General features: G+C 38.3%; 1 protein-coding gene across 2 annotated transcripts; it reads left to right on the top strand.

Moving 5' to 3' along the window:
* Nucleotides 1-8: 8 nt before the first annotated feature.
* On the top strand, nucleotides 9-16,009 carry LOC311127079 (serine/threonine-protein kinase ULK3-like). 2 transcript variants are annotated; one of them, XM_084158844.1, is made up of 17 exons: nucleotides 9-298; nucleotides 564-699; nucleotides 789-929; nucleotides 1,117-1,237; nucleotides 2,178-2,273; nucleotides 2,622-2,765; nucleotides 2,980-3,062; nucleotides 3,439-3,594; nucleotides 3,676-3,781; nucleotides 3,975-4,015; nucleotides 4,182-4,284; nucleotides 4,528-4,592; nucleotides 4,839-4,917; nucleotides 5,978-6,018; nucleotides 7,108-7,155; nucleotides 13,701-13,764; nucleotides 14,790-16,009. In XM_084158844.1, the coding sequence occupies exons 2-17, from the start codon at nucleotides 601-603 to the stop codon at nucleotides 14,804-14,806; spliced, it is 1,404 nt and encodes a 467-aa protein (XP_084014970.1). In that variant the 5' UTR covers nucleotides 9-298; nucleotides 564-600; the 3' UTR covers nucleotides 14,807-16,009. The 2 variants fall into 2 exon arrangements, with proteins under 2 accessions (XP_084014970.1, XP_084014971.1); XM_084158845.1 differs by lacking the exon at nucleotides 564-699 and having other exon boundaries at nucleotides 234-298.
* The last annotated feature ends 2,786 nt before the right edge of the window (nucleotides 16,010-18,795 follow it).

The raw sequence follows: 18,795 nt of genomic DNA on the forward strand, positions 1-18,795 counted from the left end.
ACGACATCACAGTGGAGCTAGCTAGCAATGTAAACAATAATTCTGCAACTCATAGGTACTTGAGCCTGAGTAGGGATGTGATTTGAATGTGACTGAAGGAGTGGGATGGTTGTTTGATTTATTTTTGTATTTTGTATTATGTCACCCTCCCCCTTCCCGCAATGGAATATTGTTGGTTTCAATATCCTGTACAGTAGGTGGCGGCAAAACACCAAAAGGTGTAGTCTGCCAATAAAACTTTGAAGAAGAAGAAGAAGAATCATTCTGCAAATTCGGCAATATTCATACATGAATGACGGTAAATATTTGTCTAAATATACACATTTCTGAGAGTTATAGAACATTGAGAATAGGTATAGAAGATGGGCTGAGTAAAAATATAATTGCTTGCTAGGTAGCAGCAAGTCAGCATATCTGCTATGTATTATACTGTAACTAGGTAGCAGCTAGCTGCAACAGCCATCATTGTAGACGTTCCTGTTTCGTTCCTGTTTCACTTCAGTCTGGTCAGATTTAGGCATTGTTTTTGTAGCTACATTTGATTAAAGTGAAGGGGTCCACAGACACAGCAACTTTGATGCAACTGTGAACATCATCATCATGGCTTCGAGCTTCGCCCCACCGAAACTGGCTGATTTCATTCTCACTGAGAGGCTGGGCAGTGGCACCTATGCGACAGTTTACAAAGCCTACAGAAAGGTAGGTCATTCGTTGCAGACCGAGTTAGCTGGATCTGTAGCCTGTTCCGTACTACAGCAGTGTTCAGTCTACTGGATATGTGTGTGCAGGGGGACAACCGGGAGGTGGTGGCAGTGAAGGTGGTTGGGAAGAAGAGTCTGAACAAGGTGTCTATGGAGAACCTGCTGACTGAGATTGAGATCCTGAAGACTGTTCGCCACCCTCACATTGTTCAGCTGAAGGACTTTCAGGTTTACAATCAGTTTAATATTTAATTAGCCCATCCCCACTCATATAAGTACATTTCATATAGGCTATCCTGAGTCCCACATTGCTTGCCAGACAAGACAGCACAAACTGATCTGGGACTCAGCAGGCTACATTTCATATCCTTGTCTGAGTGAATTGAGTCTAATCCCGTTCTCTGCCCTTGGTCAGTGGGACAGTGAGAACATCTATCTGATCCTGGAGTGGTGCTCTGGTGGGGACCTGTCCCGCTTCATCCACAGTAGGCGCCTGCTACCTGAGAGGGTTGCTCGACGCTTCCTGCAGCAGATAGGTGAGTCACACCAGAGTCAGTGGTGCTTTAGGTATAAGTAGCCTACATTCTTTAGAGCACTATTTAATGATGTTGAGCAGTTCTCTCTCTCTCTCTCCCACTCTCTCTTTTTTCTCGCACTCTCTCTCTCTCTCAATTCAATTTAAGGGCTTTATTGGCATGGGAAACGTATGTTAACATTGCCAAAGCAAGTGAAGTAGATAATAAACAAAAGTGAAATAAACAATAAAAATTAACAGTAAACATTATACTCAGAAGTTCCAAAAGAATAAAGACATTTCAAATGTTATATTATGTATATATACAGTGTTGTAACAATGTGCAAATAGTTAAAGTACAAATGGGAAAATAAATAAACATAAATATGGGTTGTATTTACAATGGTGTTTGTTCTTCACTGGTTGCCCTTTTCTTGTGGCAATAGGTCACACATCTTGCAACTGTGATGGCACACTGTGGTTTTTCACCCAGTAGATAAGGGAGTTTATCAAAATTGGGTTTGTTTTCGAATTCTTTGTGGATCGCTGTAATCTGAGGGAAATATGTGTCTCTAATATGGTCATACATTTGGCAGGAGGTTAGGAAGTGCAGCTCAGTTTCCACCTCATGTTGTGGGCAGTGTGCACATAGCCTGTCTTCTCTTGAGAGCCAGGTCTGCCTACGGCGGCCTTTCTCAATAGCAAGGCTATGCTCACTGAGTCTGTACATAGTCAAAGCTCTCTCTCTCTCTCTCTCTCTCTCTCTCTCTCTCTCTCTCTCTCTCTCTCTCTCTCTCTCTCTCTCTCTCTCTCTCTCAAATCAATTCAGTAGACTTTATTGACATGACAAGTTAAATTACTTACATTGTCAAAGTATACATATAACAAAAAATGGTAGGACCAACAGCAATAAGGCACTCTCTCTCCCACTCTCTCTTCTCTTGCTCCATGTCTGAAAACAGCCTGCGCTCTTCAGTTTCTCCATAATCATAACATCTCCCATCTGGACCTGAAACCCCAGAACATTCTGCTCAGTGGTTCTGTCCTTAAACTAGCAGGTACAGCGCACTGCCAAGTGCCACAATCACACTTACATACAGTATTTTTTTGGTCACATTTCTATCTTTATTAATCTCTTGCATTTCATTACCATGGGACTGTGATATGAAACATAGCTGTGAAATCATAGCATTGCCAATATGCCAGAGGTTATTGGTGGCACTGTCTCTGCACTATTCAGTTGTGACATAAAAAAAAAAAGATGGAATGCAACAGTTGCATCACTGAATCATGCATTAGAGGATTTTGTAATACTACTCCTAGTATTACCAGGTGTATCACAGTCTTGACTGAGACTAGTCTAGTGCCCTTTGCACTGACACATTTTTGCCCTATGCTGTTTTCAGATTTTGGCTTTGCAAGTTACATGTCTCCGTGGGATGAGCAGAGTGCTCTGAGAGGCTCTCCTCTCTACATGGCCCCTGAGATGGTGTGTCGACGGCAGTATGACTCCAGGGTTGACCTCTGGTCTGTGGGAGTCATCCTGTATGGTGAGATCACATATTTAAATGGAGAACTCTCTCCATGCAATTAAATAGAACACTGTCCCATCAAGAACACTCTATGCTCTCTTAAGCACAAACCAGACATTTCAGTGACATCAAACTTCAACGTTACTGCTCTGAATGCCGAAGATGGTTTAAGTTTATATTGCTTTCTCACGTACTCTTGTCATTTATTTGTTGTTCTTCCTTCTGTATGTAGAGACACTATTTGGCCGGGCACCATTTGCCTCCAGATCCTATGCTGAACTGGAGGAGAAGATCCGCAGTGACAAGCCCATCGAGGTAAGCTCTGTTACATCTATCTAACGAAGTGTGTGGTAGCAATGATTGATTCTTCTAAGAGTGGTCACAGAATGAACATTATTTCGCCTGTGAGTTTATTTGCCACCACAGGGTGGCACACTTGCTCAATAAACCTTATCTCTCAGTGGAAGGGACACTCCTGTGCCAGTGTGGGTTTACAGTCTCCTCCTCAGCCAGTGGTCCTGACAGAGTGTAATTAGTTGGAAGATAGATATAATTTATTTGACCATTTAAAAATATAATTCCAGCCACAGGTGGACACCCTGCATTTAAAATCATCAAGGATAACTCAAAGTACGTTTTGCAACTTCTTATAAAAAACATTGTGGTCCTCTGGTTGTGTTGTGTGTCCCAGCTGCCTGTGGGGGCCAGAGTATCCAGGAACTGCAGGGACTTACTGCTGCGGCTGCTGGACAGGGACCCTGACACCCGCCTCACCTTTACTCAGTTCTTCTCCCACCCCTGGGTGGACCTCGAGCACATGCCCAGCGCAGAGAGCCTGGGAAAAGCGGTGTGTGTGTGCGTGTGCATGCGGGTGTGTGAGAGAGAGTTAGATGTGTTGGTGTGACTCGATGTCTGTCTCATCTTGCAGAAGGATCTGGTCCTGAAAGCTGTTCAGAAGGACCAGGAGGGGGATAGATCGGCTGCTCTGTCTCTGTACTGCAGTGCGCTGGAGCACTTTGTCCCCGCTGTTCACTGTAAGAGCAACATGCACAGCCACTACCTGCCACAATCACAACTTCTCTCAGGTCTCTCATCTATCTAATGTCTAATTCCGTACCACAGTCCAACATCAACTGAAAAGGGATTCAAGCTCACAGAACTGGAGATGACATGATCAGAACACTATTGGTAACTGTCTAAGAAATATATATTCTCTCCCCTTTCCAGATGAGACAGACAGACTGCGTAAAGATGCCCTTAGGCAAAAGGTACAGAGTACACAAAGTATATTTGGTCTATTGTATTTTCATACCCCAAAGGCTGGACTGAAATTATTTGAATAATATGAATAACGTATGGCATGGATGAAAAACACATGCTATGGATGACATAATAGAATTAAGTCAATGTAAGCAATATAAACCCCTCCTGCAGGTTAGTCAGTATGTGTCCAGAGCAGAGGAGCTGAAAGCGCTGGTGGGTGCAGACAACAGACTCTGCTTTGAGCAGTTCAAGTCCACCAGAGACATCCTGAGAGGTAATACAGCTAACTTTAGCCGTTGTACAGCATAGATACCGTATTCCATTACCCTTATATAGAGGACCTAATTTGAACCCTACTTTATTTGAAGGGAACCTTCGTAAGGACTTGAAAACACATTCATAACACACTCCTAAGGAGCATGTTATCAAGTGTAACTGGGTATTGAAAAGTACCTAGAGGAGGTGTTCTGAGAAGGCCTCAGGTCCAAACCTTACTCTCTCTCTGTCCCCCTCTCAGAGATGTCCCGTGACCAACCACGCATGCTGGCTGCGCTGGAGCTGGCATCTACAGCCATCTCCATGGTAAGCTGAGGGGACTGGGTATCATGAGCAGGGCATGGAATGATGATGGGGCTCTGGGGAGACTACCAGAGAGGAGTGAGAGAGCTGGGAGGGTGGTAGTGGCTTGTAGATGCTGTCTACAGCAGGTTTGAACTTGGCCTGTAGTGAAGGCTGCAGCTATGGGATCTGGGGGCTTTCTTGAGAGTGGACTACTATACCATAGTGGTACGGCTTCCCTTTTCATAACACACTTGTATTCCATTCCAGGAGGAGAATGGGATGGAGGACCATGACACACTGGCTCTGTACCAGCAGAGTCTGGGAGAACTACTGCTAGCCCTGGCAGGTAAGGTCTGCTCACTGAAAATCACACAGGACTATATTAGTCCTTTAGATGGAGAAAACAATTATTCAGTCATATCTATGCCACATACAGCGTCTGCTGCGTGGACTCTAATAAACACAGATGTAATTTTACAACCCTGCGGGGAGTCCGGGAGTAACAAAGTAATTCAATCTCCAGCATTAAGAGGCTATTACATCAGAGACCGCAGCAGAGCCTGGCCTGAGTTTCTGCTGTGTCTCCAGCCCTCAGCTTTGGCTGGCTGTTATTGTTATTAAAGAGAAACGGTGGCAGTGGTGGCCCATAATGGTCTCCTCTCCTCAGCTCTCTGGCTGCCTCTGCTCTGGCTCAGTGTCTGTATGTGGATTAGACTCCTCTAGGCTGTGGCCTGGTGTCTATTAACCCTGACTCCACATGACCTCATCTGAGAGATGGTCCTAATGGCGGAGGGAGGCCAGGCAGGCAGGCGGGATGGGGATGATGGTGGAGCTGGAGCCAGATGTGTCTTTGAGCTGTGGATGAGACCTGGTGCCAGCGCCCTATGTGTGGTATAGAGCCACTCGCTGCCATCTGGTTCCCATTGAGAGCCCAACAGTTCATTTCTCAATGTTATTACACACTGGAAACTAATAAAAACGATTATCTGTCTAATAGAGAAGAGACGGCTTGAGTTGTTAAATTATCTTCTGATGGATCAGGGGGATCGGGAACGTGGCACGTCAGACGTCAGCGAGACCAGGGGGATTGTGGGAGAAAACAATGTCCCTTTTGTCTCACTATAGCCTTTTGTTGAATACGTTCTCTTCCCAGAATGCCTTTCTGCTGGAGAACTGGTCCCCTCTCCTCCTCCTCAGGCAGGCTAATTGAGGAAATGCTGCTTCAGTTTCAAAGGTTCCCCCTGAGCCTCAGTGGGCTATCACAACCAAACTGGCTCTGTAAATGACCCACTCTTGTGCAAACATGGTGATTGGGAGAGCAGTGATCCATCTCTTTCTATTCTCTCCACCCTCCCTCCATCCTTCTCTTTCTCTCTCTCCTCCCCCTCTATGTCTGTGTCGTCCAGCTGAAGCCCAGGGGCGCAGGAGAGAGCTGCTCCACAGTGAGGTGAGTTACTGGGGGTGAGGTGGATGAGAGTGTTTAGGTGAGAATATGAGGTGAGGGGGTGAGGAGGCACCTGGTTCAGTGCTCACTATAACGGCACATAGATCACCTGAAGACAAACACACACACAGGTCTCTGAGACCAAACAAGCACAGCTATATCTGGGACACAACACCCAGGAGCATTCTCTGGTAGTCACGTGAATGTTTCCCTGAATAAAAGCTAATAAGGTAATAGATCAGTGACACTGCAGTTAGGTGCACGTATATCACAGTTATATGACACTATAATGGTGTCCACTCCACTAGTAATGGTCAGGTGAAATAGCCAAGCCTTGCCCTTGACATTTAGGTGGAGAGGTATACTCTTGCAACAGTTACTTCAATCAGTCTGACTGTATTAATATTCAGTGGTAAAGAAAAGTTATATTCTTTCATGTTTTGAGCATTTGTTTTGCAAGCAACCAGGTCAACAACACACAACAATGTTTCGACAACAAACCCCAGAGGGAGAGAGATTTAAAGCTGGGCTCATAGACCTCCCTATTTGAAGTTTTATAGGCGCTTGGCTTAAGTAAATTCAGATGTGGCTGTAATAATCTAACGCTGGGGAGGACTGCAGATCCAAAGCATGTGTGTGAGAATGCAAAGAGCCCCGATTGCAGCTAGGAATGGTCTCCATGTGTGTTGGTTCATGTCTCCTCTTGAGCACAGTTCAGCCTTTCTTAACTCAGGTCTGTAATTCCCAGTTCAATATGCCTGGGCTTATCATATAAGAACACCAGCCTTGATCTAGCTGGTGGGTTAATACATTTATATTACAGCTGTAATCTTACTTTGGGTGTAATTTGATAGTATTACAGCCTTGGTATTGAGGTTAATATGATATAAAAGGTTGGAGTCTGGGTGGATGCAACTGCCTCTGTCTCGGTCAGGATGATTATTCTACCCTCTTTTAAAGGGTCATTATAGGAAGCCATCCACCTTGGTCTACCCTCATCATCATCATCATCACGCCCCCAGACGTTATAGATAGGAGAATGTGAATCACTGTGCATGGATTACAGACTAAACACCACCTCTCACTTTGCAGATCAAGAGCCTAATGACCAGAGCTGAATACCTCAAAGAACAGATCAAGGTAGGAATAGCGATGACTTGATATTAGATATTAGCAGATATAAACCCTGTAGGTATATTAGATATTAGTAGGGATAAACCCTGTAGGTATATTAGATATTAGCAGATATAAACCCTGTAGGTATATTAGATATTAGTAGGTATAAACCCTGTAGGTATATTAGATATTAGTAGGTATAAACCCTGTAGGTATATTAGATATTAGTAGGTATAAACCCTGTAGGTATATTAGATATTAGTAGATATAAACCCTGTAGGTATATTAGATATTAGCAGATATAAACCCTGTAGGTATATTAGATATTAGTAGGTATAAACCCTGTAGGTATATTAGATATTAGCAGATATAAACCCTGTAGGTATATTAGATATTAGCAGATATAAACCCTGTAGGTATATTAGATATTAGTAGGTATAAACCCTGTAGGTATATTAGATATTAGCAGATATAAACCCTGTAGTTATATTAGATATTAGTAGATATAAACCCTGTAGGTATATTAGATATTAGCAGATATAAACCCTGTAGGTATATTAGATATTAGTAGGTATAAACCCTGTAGGTATATTAGATATTAGCAGATATAAACCCTGTAGTTATATTAGATATTAGTAGGTATAAACCCTGTAGGTATATTAGATATTAGTAGATATAAACCCTGTAGGTATATTAGATATTAGCAGATATAAACCCTGTAGGTATATTAGATATTAGTAGGTATAAACCCTGTAGGTATATTAGATATTAGTAGATATAAACCCTGTAGGTATATTAGATATTAGTAGGTATAAACCCTGTAGGTATATTAGATATTAGTAGGTATAAACCCTGTAGGTATATTAGATATTAGTAGGTATAAACCCTGTAGGTATATTAGATATTAGTAGATATAAACCCTGTAGGTATATTAGATATTAGCAGATATAAACCCTGTAGGTATATTAGATATTAGTAGATATAAACCCTTTAGGTATATTAGATATTAGTAGATATAAACCCTGTAGGTATATTAGATATTAGCAGATATAAACACTGTAGGTATATTAGATATTAGTAGATATAAACCCTTTAGGTATATTAGATATTAGTAGATGTAAACCCTGTAGGTATATTAGATATTAGTAGATATAAACCCTTTAGGTATATTAGATATTAGTAGATATAAACCCTTTAGGTATATTAGATATTAGTAGATGTAAACCCTGTAGGTATATTAGATATTAGTAGATATAAACCCTTTAGGTATATTAGATATTAGTAGATATAAACCCTGTAGGTATATTAGATATTAGTAGATATAAACCCTGTAGGTATATTAGATATTAGTAGATATAAACCCTTTAGGTATATTAGATATTAGTAGATATAAACCCTGTAGGTATATTAGATATTAGCAGATATAAACCCTTTAGGTATATTAGATATTAGTAGATATAAACCCTGTAGGTATATTAGATATTAGCAGATATAAACCCTGTAGGTATATTAGATATTAGTAGATATAAACCCTTTAGGTATATTAGATATTAGTAGATGTAAACCCTGTAGGTATATTAGATATTAGTAGATATAAACCCTTTAGGTATATTAGATATTAGTAGATATAAACCCTTTAGGTATATTAGATATTAGTAGATGTAAACCCTGTAGGTATATTAGATATTAGTAGATATAAACCCTTTAGGTATATTAGATATTAGTAGATATAAACCCTGTAGGTATATTAGATATTAGTAGATATAAACCCTGTAGGTATATTAGATATTAGTAGATATAAACCCTTTAGGTATATTAGATATTAGTAGATATAAACCCTGTAGGTATATTAGATATTAGTAGATATAAACCCTGTAGGTATATTAGATATTAGTAGATATAAACCCTGTAGGTATATTAGATATTAGTAGATATAAACCCTGTAGGTATATTAGATATTAGCAGATATAAACCCTGTAGGTATATTAGATATTAGTAGATATAAACCCTGTAGGTATATTAGATATTAGTAGATATAAACCCTGTAGGTATATTAGATATTAGCAGATATAAACCCTGTAGTTATATTAGATATTAGTAGATATAAACCCTTTAGGTATATTAGATATTAGTAGATATAAACCCTGTAGGTATATTAGATATTAGTAGATATAAACCCTGTAGGTATATTAGATATTAGTAGATATAAACCCTTTAGGTATATTAGATATTAGTAGATACAAACCCTGTAGGTATATTAGATATTAGTAGATATAAACCCTGTAGGTATATTATATATTAGTAGATATAAACCCTTTAGGTATATTAGATATTAGTAGATATAAACCCTGTAGGTATATTAGATATTAGTAGATATAAACCTTGTAGGTATATTAGTAGATATAAACCCTGTAGGTATATTAGATATTAGTAGATATAAACCCTGTAGGTATATTAGATATTAGCAGATATAAACCCTGTAGGTATATTAGATATTAGTAGATATAAACCCTGTAGGTATATTAGATATTAGTAGATATAAACCCTGTAGGTATATTAGATATTAGCAGATATAAACCCTGTAGTTATATTAGATATTAGTAGGTATAAACCCTGTAGGTATATTAGATATTAGTAGATATAAACCCTGTAGGTATATTAGATATTAGTAGGTATAAACCCTGTAGTTATATTAGATATTAGTAGGTATAAACCCTTTAGGTATATTAGATATTAGTAGGTATAAACCCTGTAGGTATATTAGATATTAGTAGATATAAACCCTGTAGGTATATTAGATATTAGTAGGTAGAAACCCTGTAGGTATATTAGATATTAGTAGGTATAAACCCTGTAGTTATATTAGATATTAGTAGATATAAACCCTGTAGGTATATTAGATATTAGCAGATATAAACCCTGTAGGTATATTAGATATTAGTAGGTATAAACCCTGTAGGTATATTAGATATTAGTAGGTATAAACCCTGTAGTTATATTAGATATTAGTAGGTATAAACCCTTTAGGTATATTAGATATTAGTAGATATAAACCCCGTAGGTATATTAGATATTAGTAGGTATAAACCCTGTAGGTATATTAGATATTAGTAGATATAAACCCTGTAGGTATATTAGATATTAGTAGATATAAACCCTGTAGTTATATTAGATATTAGTAGATATAAACCCTTTAGGTATATTAGATATTAGTAGGTATAAACCCTGTAGGTATATTAGATATTAGCAGATATAAACCCTTTAGGTATATTAGATATTAGTAGATATAAACCCTGTAGGTATATTAGATATTAGTAGATATAAACCCTGTAGTTATATTAGATATTAGTAAATATAAACCCTTTAGGTATATTAGATATTAGTAGGTATAAACCCTGTAGGTATATTAGATATTAGTAGGTATAAACCCTGTAGGTATATTAGATATTAGTAGGTATAAACCCTTTAGGTATATTAGATATTAGTAGGTATAAACCCTGTAGGTATATTAGATATTAGTAAATATAAACCCTGTAGGTATATTAGATATTAGCAGATATAAACCCTGTAGGTATATTAGATATTAGTAGGTATAAACCCTGTAGGTATATTAGATATTAGCAGATATAAACCCTGTAGGTATATTAGATATTAGTAGATATAAACCCTGTAGGTATATTAGATATTAGTAGGTAGAAACCCTGTAGGTATATTAGATATTAGTAGATATAAACCCTGTAGGTATATTAGATATTAGTAGATATAAACCCTGTAGGTATATTAGATATTAGTAGGTAGAAACCCTGTAGGTATATTAGATATTAGTAGATATAAACCCTGTAGGTATATTAGATATTAGTAGGTATAAACCCTGTAGGTATATTAGATATTAGTAGATATAAACCCTTTAGGTATATTAGATATTAGTAGATATAAACCCTGTAGGTATATTAGATATTAGTAGATATAAACCCTTTAGGTATATTAGATATTAGTAGATATAAACCCTTTAGGTATATTAGATATTAGTAGGTATAAACCCTGTAGGTATATTATATATTAGTAGATATAAACCCTGTAGGTATATTAGATATTAGCAGATATAAACCCTTTAGGTATATTAGATATTAGTAGATATAAACCCTGTAGGTATATTAGATATTAGTAGATATAAACCCTGTAGGTATATTAGATATTAGTAGATATAAACCCTGTAGGTATATTAGATATTAGTAGATATAAACCCTGTAGGTATATTAGATATTAGTAGGTATAAACCCTGTAGGTATATTAGATATTAGTAGATATAAACCCTGTAGGTATATTAGATATTAGTAGATATAAAGCCTTTAGGTATATTAGATATTAGTAGGTATAAACCCTGTAGGTATATTAGATATTAGTAGATATAAACCCTTTAGGTATATTAGTAGATATAAACCCTTTAGGTATATTAGATATTAGTAGGTATAAACCCTGTAGGTATATTAGATATTAGTAGATATAAACCCTGTAGGTATATTAGATATTAGCAGATATAAACCCTTTAGGTATATTAGATATTAGTAGATATAAACCCTGTAGGTATATTAGATATTAGTAGATATAAACCCTGTAGGTATATTAGATATTAGTAGATATAAACCCTTTAGGTATATTAGATATTAGTAGGTATAAACCCTGTAGGTATATTAGATATTAGTAGATATAAACCCTGTAGGTATATTAGATATTAGTAGGTATAAACCCTGTAGGTATATTAGATATTAGTAGATATAAACCCTGTAGGTATATTAGATATTAGTAGATATAAACCCTTTAGGTATATTAGATATTAGTAGGTATAAACCCTGTAGGTATATTAGATATTAGTAGATATAAACCCTTTAGGTATATTAGATATTAGTAGATATAAACCCTTTAGGTATATTAGATATTAGTAGGTATAAACCCTGTAGGTATATTAGATATTAGTAGATATAAACCCTGTAGGTATATTAGATATTAGCAGATATAAACCCTTTAGGAATATTAGATATTAGTAGATATAAACCCTGTAGGTATATTAGATATTAGTAGATATAAACCCTGTAGGTATATTAGATATTAGTAGATATAAACCCTTTAGGTATATTAGATATTAGTAGGTATAAACCCTGTAGGTATATTAGATATTAGTAGATATAAACCCTGTAGGTATATTAGATATTAGTAGGTATAAACCCTGTAGGTATATTAGATATTAGTAGATATAAACCCTTTAGGTATATTAGATATTAGTAGGTATAAACCCTGTAGGTATATTAGATATTAGTAGATATAAACCCTGTAGGTATATTAGATATTAGTAGATATAAACCCTGTAGGTATATTAGATATTAGTAGGTATAAACCCTGTAGGTATATTAGATATTAGTAGATATAAACCCTGTAGGTATATTAGATATTAGTAGATATAAACCCTGTAGGTATATTAGATATTAGTAGATATAAACCCTGTAGGTATATTAGATATTAGTAGATATAAACCCTGTAGGTATATTAGATATTAGTAGATATAAACCCTGTAGGTATATTAGATATTAGTAGATATAAACCCTGTAGGTATATTAGATATTAGCAGATATAAACCCTGTAGGTATATTAGATATTAGTAGATATAAACCCTGTAGGTATATTAGATATTAGTAGGTATAAACCCTGTAGGTATATTAGATATTAGTAGATATAAACCCTGTAGGTATATTAGATATTAGTAGATATAAACCCTGTAGGTATATTAGATATTAGTAGGTATAAACCCTGTAGGTATATTAGATATTAGTAGATATAAACCCTGTAGGTATATTAGATATTAGTAGGTATAAACCCTGTAGGTATATTAGATATTAGTAGGTATAAACCCTGTAGGTATATTAGATATTAGTAGGTATAAACCCTGTTGGTATATTAGATATTAGTAGGTATAAACCCTGTAGGTATATTAGATATTAGTAGATATAAACCCTGTAGGTATATTAGATATTAGTAGATATAAACCCTGTAGGTATATTAGATATTAGTAGGTAGAAACCCTGTAGGTATATTAGATATCAGTAGGTAGAAACCCTGTAGGTATATTAGATATTAGTAGGTAGAAACCCTGTAGGTATATTAGATATTAGTAGGTAGAAACCCTGTAGGTATATTAGATATTAGTAGGTAGAAACCCTGTAGGTATATTAGATATTAGTAGGTAGAAACCCTGTAGGTATATTAGATATTAGTAGGTAGAAACCCTGTAGGTATATTAGATATTAGTAGATGTAAACCCTGTAGGTATATTAGATATTAGTAGGTATAAACCCTGTAGGTATATTAGATATTAGTAGATATAAACCCTGTAGGTATATTAGATATTAGTAGGTAGAAACCCTGTAGGTATATTAGATATTAGTAGGTAGAAACCCTGTAGGTATATTAGATATTAGTAGGTTTGTACAGGGTTTATATCTACTCAGTGTGTTTAATCCCAAGCAAACATTTCTGTCCATGATTTTGAGTTGTGTCATCTTTTGTGTGTCTTTAAGATGCTGGAGACCCAAAAAGACGTGTCAATGGATAGAGAGCCTCTATCAGAATCAGTGAGAAGTTGTGAGTATCCCTACTCTCTGCAGTGAATAGTAGCTGTGACTATTCACATTTCCCCTTAGATATTGTGTACGCGCTGGTGTAGGTGTATGCGCCATAGAACATCCCACCAGAGGGGCTTGCAGACTGGTCAGTGGGATATACGAGGGCTTAAGTGAGAAATGGCCGCCTGAAGCTGTAATGAAATTACCCTTCAGTGGAGGTTTTTCCACTAGTAAAACACAAGCCGTTCTCTTACCATGCTGACCTCCCCGTGGGAGCGTCTGGATCTTTGATTTCAGCTCAGTCCTGCACAGCGCTGGGCTGCTCTGCCCTCTGACCTCCTATAAAACCCACCTTGTGAAAGTGAGACTTGGTTCTAACCAAGGAGAAGAAGAACCCCCCCAGTCCCAACACACACACATGCACAACACACACGCACACTAGCTGCAAGGGAGGGAGTTAGTTGATATATAGTAGAGCCAGACAATATCCAGACAATATCCTGTTTCGAGTTAGAAATTCCAGAGGAATTATGGGCAAAGGGGGTTCAATGAATTTGGAACGGATTCAGATTTCATAAACATGGCTTGTTACATTGCTGTTGTTTTAACACGCCCGCGGCCACAGTCAGCCATGTCATGTTGGCTGCTCTCCAGCTGGAGGGTCACAGAAATCCCAAGACTGTCTGGCTGGTGACCTTAAACTACTACTACGCTAACTACAAACACAGCAGTAAAGTCTAGGCCTAATGCTCTCATTCTGTATCCTAAATGGCACCCTATTCCATACATAGTTCAGCCCGGTCAAAAGTAGTGAGCTATGTGGGAATAGGGTGCCATTTGGTACACCGCCTCAGTCTCTGAGCTTGTCCGATAATACAGGACAGTAATACAGACATTCTACTTGTTTTGCCATGTGCGTTGAATACATTGGACATCTTAATTACTCAACAGAAATCTACTCACAGATCAGTACTGAGGTAAGCCATGTCTGTATGATGATAATGCAGTCTCTAACATCTGTCTGTCGATGCTCGCCCTCCACAGCATGCTGTGTGCAGTGAGCCAGCCTGGCAGTAGGAACCAGAGAGAGCGGCCATCGTGTCTGCGGAACCCCAGACCTCCTGCCTCTCTATATGTCAGGGTAAGGAATTCCTCAGGCCTCTGAGACCATGGCCTCAGTAGTCTCGCATCACTATACTTCTAAGTCTCAATCATCGCACGGTTGTTGTTTCCCAACAAACGTGAGAAAGCCTGGAAATGGAGGCTATGGCATCAGAGACAATCTACCCTGGACTTCAACTAGCAGCTTATCAGCCTTGCATCCCCCTCACCACCACCAACACAACACATAAGACTGTCACAGTCTCCAGTCACCGCTCAGCCTCAAAGCCCTCCTGCCAAACCATTCATATGGAAAGGCTGGACAGCTTGTATGCTAATACTGTACTGTCATGATAAACTAGGACTGTATCATGTTGTTGTATTATGTTGCAGGATGAATAAGGGTAATAATGAGCCTCTAAAATGCTTATAGTTGTCTAAATAGATGGCGACTTGAACTCAGAATGGCTACCCAGCATAACGAGTTTGTAGTCTGTAACTGAAGGGAGTTATCAAAATTGATCATGAATATTTGGGAAAGCCCTTCTGGCATCTGTCGCCACAGACACACACACACACACACACACACACAAACGAAATCCCTTTTCTGTGGCCTGACCACAGCCTCACCACGCTCTCTCCGCTGATGGAGCAGCCTCTACCACTATGAGAGGAAAACTGGAGAGGTGCGGCTGCTGGCTTATTTACTCTCTAGACTTTCATTTACTTTTGGCTTGGCACCGGTCAGGATGACGGCATACAGTAGCAACTGTGAAGTCAAGGCGTGCGTCACTACTCAGCCTGCTTTAGTGGCCTGCCAAAAGGTTGGACATTTGGTGACAGGTTAACAGTTACTGCTGTTGTGGGTCTTTTCCTTTGTATTTGTTTTCAGTCAGCCAGGTTGTGTGTATGAATCTACTTTCAACAGAACTTTTAGTATTTGTGAATATAGTGTATCATAGGAAGCTATCTGCTGTCTGTAATCAGGAAATGGAATGGTGTAACTGACAAGGAAGGGAGTGCAAAGAAATGTCTGTTGAATTGAGAACTGACAATTGTGTATTGTTTTTGTTGAAACATTTTGTATGGGTATGATTTTATAAATTATTTATTACCGTAAAATGGCTGATTCAATTGAAAATAAAATTGCTATGTACAGTGTTCTCATGGCCTGTATTCATTGTGTTTTAAGATAAAGGCCATACTTTGTCCGTGAAGTATTTTTTATTTATTTTTATCAAGAGTAAATTAACATACTTGTAGTTCAGGTTGAAATGTAAAGCTTGGTACATTAGCTTTGTGGTAGGAGTGTAAGGGTTCATGGATGTCTTGGTGAGTCTGTCGCTGCCTGTTGGAGGTCTCCTGCTGTCTCCTGGCTATATAGTCACCATTTGGTTCCCTCTACTGAGGACACAGCTGGACCATTTCCATAACGTAAGGAGAGGAAGCTCTAATGTAGTCCAGGGTAGCAGAGCGGGTAGAGGACTGGCAGGAGCACCAGTAGAGATGGAGGTATACGCTAGAAGAGAATGCCAAGAAGTTGAATAGTGAACCATTATGCCTTTTACCCCTCTGACCCCCTTGCCAACCAACCACAGCCCCGTGGCATTGTGGGTTTAATTGGCCTCCATTTCAGTGCAGGTCCATCATGAGCACTTGTACCCTTTCCCCCTCTCCTGGCTCTATATCAGCCTCTGTTGGTACTCCTAATGGGACAACGGTGGAGCTGTATTGACATCAGCTAAAGTTATAAAGGGGGGTGGGTGGGGGGTTAATCCGTAAGGAACTAAGGACCTCTCAACTTCCCAACCCCCAAACACACACACATCAACCATTCACCATGGGTAGACTGCTATCATGAATAGAACATTGTACAGATGAGAGACAACTCTCCCCTAAATCCCTGTGTCACCCCCTCTCCTAGGCCTGGGGGAAGGAGAGAGAGAGGGGGCAGGCAGGGGTTTGTTTCAGAGAAACGTTGAATAAAGATAATTTAGAAAATGGGCTCCAGCACACTGCAGCCTCTGTAAATCCTCCCTCTGCCGTCCCCCACTCACCCCAAGGCTCCCCTGCTTATGTTTGTTTTGATTTTGTTCCCAGAAGCTGAGTGGGGGATTTTAAGGAGGGGTGGGGGTGAGTTAGAGTTGGAGAACTTTTAGATGCATGGCGATGGTTAGACAGATTGGACTGAGCCGAGTTAGGAGGGTCTTACCTCAACTATACAGAATCCATTTCCCTCCCTTCCGTTTCTAAATGCACCAGTGAAACTGACTTTTGAACAATCGAAGGACTCTCTGTTAAGCGTTACAATATTTTCTAAACAAAATACATGCTGGTCTATAGAGCAGAGTTACTTTTTAACTCTGCACTATTGGGAAAGGGCTCGTAAGTAAGCATTTCACTGTAAAGTCTACACCTGTTGTATTCGGCGCATGTGACCAATCAAATTTGATTTAGGGGAAGATGGGTAGGGGCCAACTTGGTCAGTCTATTGTCAAAGGAACCAAGAATTCAACACAGATTTTCTTTCATGACTTCAAATTCCACTTATCTTGACTACTTAAAACTTAATAGATTACATAACACTTTTACACAGTTTGTTAATGACCTGTAAATAATGAATTATTACTATGAGCTATTTCTGCCAAAGCTTTATATTTACCTACTAACTGACCTAAAAAGTTATTAGCAGGATTTAGGAGATTAGTAGACACTAAAAGTCTACAAAAACACACATCGCATTCTCACTGTGATATAAAAAGTAGACATATTAATGTGCTATATTTCCATTGTTATTTCTCTGAAAAGGAAATTGTAGACCAAGAGAACTGAGAAACACTAGAAGGCAAAACTACCAAATGCACAACCCCGCATTCTCAAGGGTCATGACTGACCTTTTAACACCTACAGGGACGCAGAAAGTGCAGTTTGTACACAAGTAATTAGGTACAATTTACCTGGTTGTTTCCTAGACACAGTGTCAAAGGAAGCAGTAACGTATACCTGAAATGTCTCAAAGAGCACAGAGAGTCCTGGCCGTCTCTTCCAAATTAGATGTATTGTGCAGCCAGACACTTAAAATTCCTGCTTGGGTTTCAGTTACACTGGGCATGATCCCTAAAGTATTACACAATGCTGGCATTATGAAAGGTACACAGCAGTCACACAGTTACTTGTTGTTTCAGCAGCCACAGGAGGCATTGATTTAGATGCAATCACCCTGTTCTAGGACTTGATTTAATATTGTGTCAACAAAATACGTGTCTCTAAAATGTTTTTACAAATTCCGGGGAAGACGGATTATATGAGAAGACAATAGTTGTGAGAAGTCCTGCTTTGTCTTTTTATGTAAAAGTTGCTACCAGAAATGCAAGTGTATCATTTCAAAGATCAACGCAGTAGACATTCAAACCGACTCAATGTCTGCTGGTCCTTTAGCTTTGCTTGGCAATGGCACAAGTTGACATTCAAAGACGACACGTGACTTTGGAGCCTGATCCAAAATGACATTTTCCCCTTATTGAACATTCCAGTCTTCTTCTCTAGTTCCAGCACAGTTACATTTGCCTATACTTTAGGTCTGATACTTTTGGTGTGATGTTTCATTTAGTTGGGGGTTGGGAAACATTCCTACTTTTGAATAACATACAAGATGTCAAATAAACAGTTGGACTTTTTGACTCTTAATCATTTTATTACATACATCCTTTCCCATATATAACAACTATCCATTATTTCTTTCCACACTGGTTGAGATGACAAATCTACCTGCAGTATTGTTTCAAAAAACATTGTTTTTGTAAATGTAAACTACTGCCATATTATTCATGAGGTGGTGTATTGACTGCAAAGTCACAATGGACATAATTGGAGACACTAATTTACAGCATTAATATATAACATATAAATGTAAAACATAGATTCCTTCCGTATTTACTTTTTTATATAT

This window comes from Coregonus lavaretus (genome assembly GCF_964263955.1).
Source record: "Coregonus lavaretus genome assembly, chromosome: 4".
NCBI lineage: Eukaryota > Metazoa > Chordata > Actinopteri > Salmoniformes > Salmonidae > Coregonus > Coregonus lavaretus.

Bases quoted from the DNA above. Each gene is read 5' to 3' on its own strand.
- LOC311127079 (XM_084158844.1), top strand. From the start codon at position 601: ATGGCTTCGAGCTTCGCCCCACCGAAACTGGCTGATTTCATTCTCACT. The intron at 3,782-3,974 runs GTAAGAGCAACA...TCCCCTTTCCAG, and splicing joins CTTTGTCCCCGCTGTTCACT to ATGAGACAGACAGACTGCGT. The intron at 7,156-13,700 runs GTAGGAATAGCG...TGTGTCTTTAAG, and splicing joins ACCTCAAAGAACAGATCAAG to ATGCTGGAGACCCAAAAAGA.